General features: G+C 43.1%; 1 protein-coding gene across 1 annotated transcript; it reads left to right on the forward strand.

Annotated features, from left to right (window-relative positions):
- LOC136253562 (uncharacterized) lies at positions 1-4,377 on the forward strand. Its single transcript, XM_066046228.1, has one exon. The coding sequence runs from the start codon at positions 1-3 to the stop codon at positions 4,375-4,377; it is 4,377 nt and encodes a 1,458-aa protein (XP_065902300.1).
- The last annotated feature ends 1,101 nt before the right edge of the window (positions 4,378-5,478 follow it).

A 5,478-nucleotide genomic window follows, 5' to 3' on the forward strand; every position in this document is an offset into this window, starting at 1 on the left:
ATGTCAAACACTACAGGCCTAGAAGACATGGTTCGAATGTTAGTAGAAGAGCGTGCTTCTCGCGAGGAAGAGATTGTTACTGAGAGAAAACTCCGCCAGGCTGAAATGGAACAACGGGAGAAACTTGTTACAGCACAGATGCAACAGATGCGGGACCACATGCAAGCCCTAATGGATGTGGCAACAAGTAAGGAGAAAGCCCCACCACCCCGCAATTCATTAGAAGTTAAGCTTGTGCCCCTCTCAGCTAAGGATGACATTGAAGCGTACTTAGTGACTTTTGAACGCGTCATGCAAGCTCACGAGATCCCAGAAAACCGATGGGCAATTCACCTCGCCCCACAACTAACTGGTAAAGCTCAACTGGCGTATGCAGCTGTTTCGCCAGCTGACGTGGGAGATTACAGTGCAGTTAAGGCAGCTATCTTAGCTCGATATGACATTAATACAGAAGCTTATCGCCGACGATTTCGTACTGCTACTCGAGGCCGTGAAGAGTCTTTCCGTGAACTGTCTATAAGATTGATGGACTTACAGAACAAGTGGCTTCGAGAATGTACTACAATGGCTCAAATGAAGGAGATGGTTGGCCTCGAACAGCTGCTGGAAGCTCTACCACCGGACATGCGGGCATGGGTGCGAGATAAGAAGCCAAAAACCTGCCAGGAAGCTGGTGAACTTGCTGATGAATATGTACAGACCAGGCAAACAGTAGGTGCTGTAGGAGGTAGTGATCGCAAGCTGCCTGTTGTTAATCAGAGGCGATGCTATAGTTGTGATCGGACAGGACACTTTGCTAAAGACTGTCCGGGGAACAGAGGTGAGAATAAAAAGACAGAAGCCAATTCTGTGGTGAGAATGGACGTGTCTAAGGAACCAAAGAGTAAGAGTAGCATTAGTGCAGCTGACTCTAAGGGGAAGTCTACAGAACTAAGCCATGTGAAGTGCTACAATTGTGGAGAAAGAGGCCACATTGCAACCACTTGTCCGGCAAATCCGACGAAGGCAAATATGTTCTGTAGGGGTGAGCAGCAGCAATTATCAGTTAGTAAGGCTTCCTCTGTGTGTCGGAGTGGCCAAATTGGTGACATTACTGTTGATAACATTGTGTTAGATACAGGTTGTAGCAGAACCATGGTGAGAGAGGACCTGGTCCATGAAGGACAGTACCTTAAAGGAGATGCTATCACTATTAGATGTGCCCATGGTGACACCGTACTGTATCCGGTGGCTAAACTGGAGATGGAGGTAGATGGACTACTACTGAGTGTGGAAGCAGCAGTATCCAAAACACTCCCAGTGCCAGTATTGTTAGGCACCGATGTGCCAGAGTTGGACAAATTGTTGGGTATAGCTGATGTCCGGCCATATACTTCAGAACAGAGTTTAATGGTAGTGACTAGGGCTCAGTCTCTCAGACAAACACAAGAAGATGTGGCTATGGAAGAGAGTGAACAACAGTGTGGGGTGAAGCCAAGTGTGCCTCTTGTTGGCAGTGAATTTGATGAAGAACTATTTTTGTTAACCAGGGATAAACCTAAGAAGACCAGAAGCCAGAAGCGTGCAGACTGTCAACATCATCGGACATTAGCACAGCAGGCACCAACACCCCCACTGAGTGTATCTACAGATGAGTTGAGGAGACTACAGCGAGAAGATACTACTTTGGCTGGAGCACGTAAGTTTGCAACTAACCCTGATTCTCTCTCTGTAGGTGATTTCTATTGGAATGATGGGCTGCTATACCACCAGTGGAAGCCATCCAAGAAAGCACCAGAACTTGTGATAGAACAATTAGTCTTACCTGTACAATGTCGTTCAAAAGTGTTAGAACTGGCTCACAATATTCCGTTGGCTGGCCATCTGGGGAAGGACAAAACTAGACAGAGAGTGGCACAGCAATTTTTTTGGCCAACCTTATGCAAAGATGTGGAGGAGTTTTGTCGTTGTTGTCCACAGTGCCAGAAGTCTGGTCACAAGAAAGTGCCCAAAGCTCCTCTAGTGCCACTACCAATTGTTGCAACTCCATTCCAGAAAATAGCCATGGACATAGTTGGTCCATTACCCAGAAGCCGCAGTGGAAATCGCTATGTGTTAGTGATATGTGACTATGCCACACGTTACCCGGAGGCCATACCAGTTCGGAGTATAGATACTGAGAACATTGCTGAAGAACTGATTAAGTTGTTTGCTCGTGTTGGCATTCCTCAGAGCATCTTGACAGACCAAGGTAGCAACTTCACATCTAAACTCCTAATGGAACTCTACAGACTGTTGAGGGTGCAGGGAATACGAACTAGTCCATACCACCCACAAACTGATGGGCTGGTAGAACGATTCAACCAAACCCTCAAGCTGATGTTAAGGAAAGTTATTGATAAGGAAGGTAAAGATTGGGACAAGTTACTGCCATATGTTCTTTTTGCTTACAGAGAAGTTCCCCAAGCATCTACAGGGTTCTCACCATTTGAACTGTTATATGGACGGAGTGTCAGAGGACCACTGTCAGTATTAAAAGAGTCCTGGCAAGCAGCAGAGTCCCAAGATGTTAGTGTGGTGTCATACATCCTAGACATTAGAGAAAAGTTACAACAGATGTCAAAATTAGTAGAGCAGAATCTAACAAAGGCTCAGATGGATCAGAAGTACTGGTATGATAAGAATTCAAGACACAGAGAATTTCAGCCAGGAGACCAAGTGTTAGTCCTACTCCCCACCTCTACTAGTAAGTTGTTAGCTCAGTGGCAAGGCCCATATGAGGTGGTGAAACGTATTGGAGAAGTGGACTACTTGATTGACATGCACGACAGAAGGAGAAAGAGGCGAGTTTTTCATGTGAACATGCTTAAACTGTTTCATTGCCTTACAGAGAACACTGAGATCAGTTTATGGGTTGAGGAGCAGTCAGGAGAATCAGATAATGACATGCTGGAGGATACAGTACCAGCCTGGACTGAGCAACAGAGTGGACAACCAACTATTGGGTCACAGTTACGGAGCAATCAACAGAGCCAGTTGCAGCAACTGCTTGAGGAATTTACTGATGTGCTCCAATCCAAACCCGGCAGAACATCCCTAGTGGAACATTTTATTGATACAGGAAATGCTAGTCCAATTCGCCGCCCTCCTTATCGTGTACCACATGCTTATCGTGATTCAGTGAAGGCTGAGTTGGATCAGATGCTGGAAAGTGGGATAATAGAACCATCATCCAGTCAGTTGGCAGCTCCATTAGTGTTGGTCAAAAAGAAAGACAGCACATTGAGGCTATGTGTTGACTACTGTCGTTTGAATAGTGTATCTAGAGTTGATGCTTACCCGATGCCTCGCATCGATGACTTATTAGACCGTTTGGGAAAAGCAAAGTTTATTTCAACAATGGACCTGACACGAGGGTATTGGCAAGTCCCAGTGGCTGAATCAGATCGTGATAAGACAGCCTTTCACTCACCCTTTGGTTTCTTTCAGTTCAGAATGATGCCATTTGGCCTACAAGGAGCCCCTGCAACATTCCAAAGGATGATGGACTGTCTCCTACATGGGCTCCAATCATTTTCGGCTGCTTATTTAGATGACCTAGTGATTTTTAGTGAAACATGGGAAGAGCACCTTGAACATTTACGCTCAATTTTGTCACGGTTGAGAGAATCTGGCTTAACAGCTAAGCCAAGCAAGTGTCAGTATGCTATGGAACACTGTATATACCTTGGCCACATTGTGGGAGGAGGCATAGTGAAACCAGAAACTGACAAACTAAGAGCAGTGAGAGAGTTACCAGTCCCTACTGATAAGACACAAGTGAGAATGTTTCTCGGTATTACTGGATACTACAGGAAGTTTCTGCCAAATTATGCTTCAGTGGCAACCCCCCTGACTGACTTGACCAAGAAGAGTGCACCAAATAGAGTAGTCTGGACTGAACAATGTCAGCAAGCCTGGCAGAGACTGAAGGATTTACTATGTTCAGCCCCTGTTCTGAAAAGCCCTGATTTCTCCCAACCATTTATCCTCCAAACTGATGCATCAGAGAGAGGAGTTGGAGCAGTACTCAGTCAAGTGGACAACATGGGAAAAGACCACCCAGTAGCATACTATAGCAAGAAGTTGTTACCCAGAGAGGTTCGTTATTCCACTGTAGAAAAAGAATGTCTGGCAATTAGACTGGCCACAGATTTTTTCAGAGTCTACTTACTGGGTCGTTTATTCACAATCCAAACGGATCATCGGGCTTTACAGTGGCTGGACCGCCTTAAGGACACTAATCCAAGATTAGCAAGGTGGAGTTTAGCATTACAACCTTACCAGTTTGTGGTGGAGCATCGAGCAGGAATACTTAATGGCAATGCTGATGCTCTATCAAGAGTAGCAGCAAACTAGTTTGCTGCTGGAGAAGGAGGGAGGAGTGTAAGAGATTGAACTGTTTTATTTGTTAGTGTGATTTTTGTAATGGTGATTTTTGTAGTTGCATAACTTGTAGAGTAGGCACATTTTGTAGGTGTTGTAATGCTGCTTTAGGAATTTTGATTTTGTTGTTGTGTACTGTAAGGTTAGGAATTTTTGTTTGTTTTTCTGCATGCATGCTTTGTAATATAGGATAGAATTTTGTGCATAGTTTTGTACCTATAAATACTTTGAATCAATGAATAAAAGTTTAGTTTTTTGTTAGTCAAAGCTCAGTGAACTATTTACGAGTAAAGTCCAGCGTGACAGTTAGCCCCGCTGTGACATGGTGGCAGTGCGTATATCTTGTTAAGGCAGTGTGTAACGAGATATGCACTGCCTTAACGAGATATACGCACTGGTAGCAGTGCGTATATCTCGTTAACATTTTGAGTCAGTGCGATATGTGATATATATGCACTGGTTTTCCTTTGATCTGAGGTGTGAAAGTGGTACACACACACATTTATATATATATATATATATATATATATATATATAAATGGGCAATTAAAGTTTTGATATTTTTAGTATCATTCTTTCTTATGGTACATACCCATGCTACAATAACAAACAAATGAAAAAATAATTAGGAATGTTCAGATTATAGAAATAAAGTAGTGAAACAAGGAAAGTTTTCCAACTCCATGCTTTAATCTCTTCTTCAGTCATGGCTATACTATACAATTATGATAATAGTGGAGTAACCCAGAAAGCCTAACTTTGTGTGAGTCAAAGGGATTTCTCTGTAAACTCTGTGATTTTTGGTATATTCTATATCTTTGTAATCATCACATTTCCTTGCTCTACCAGCAGGTATGTTGAGTTGCCACATTTGGCAAATTTCAGTATGCCTATTTGATGCCAGTTATGGAAGACAATAATAATAATACATTTGCCAATTTTAGAAAGCCTTGCCACAATTAACAAATTGCTTACTCTATTTATATATCATAGCAAGGAAATTCAATTCAGTTTTCAGTTTAGAGTTTACTGTTGCATGGAAATCTGCAGTGGTAGAAATTTCCTTTGAAGTTT

The sequence above is a fragment of the Dysidea avara genome, chromosome 4 (genome assembly GCF_963678975.1).
Source record: "Dysidea avara chromosome 4, odDysAvar1.4, whole genome shotgun sequence".
NCBI lineage: Eukaryota > Metazoa > Porifera > Demospongiae > Dictyoceratida > Dysideidae > Dysidea > Dysidea avara.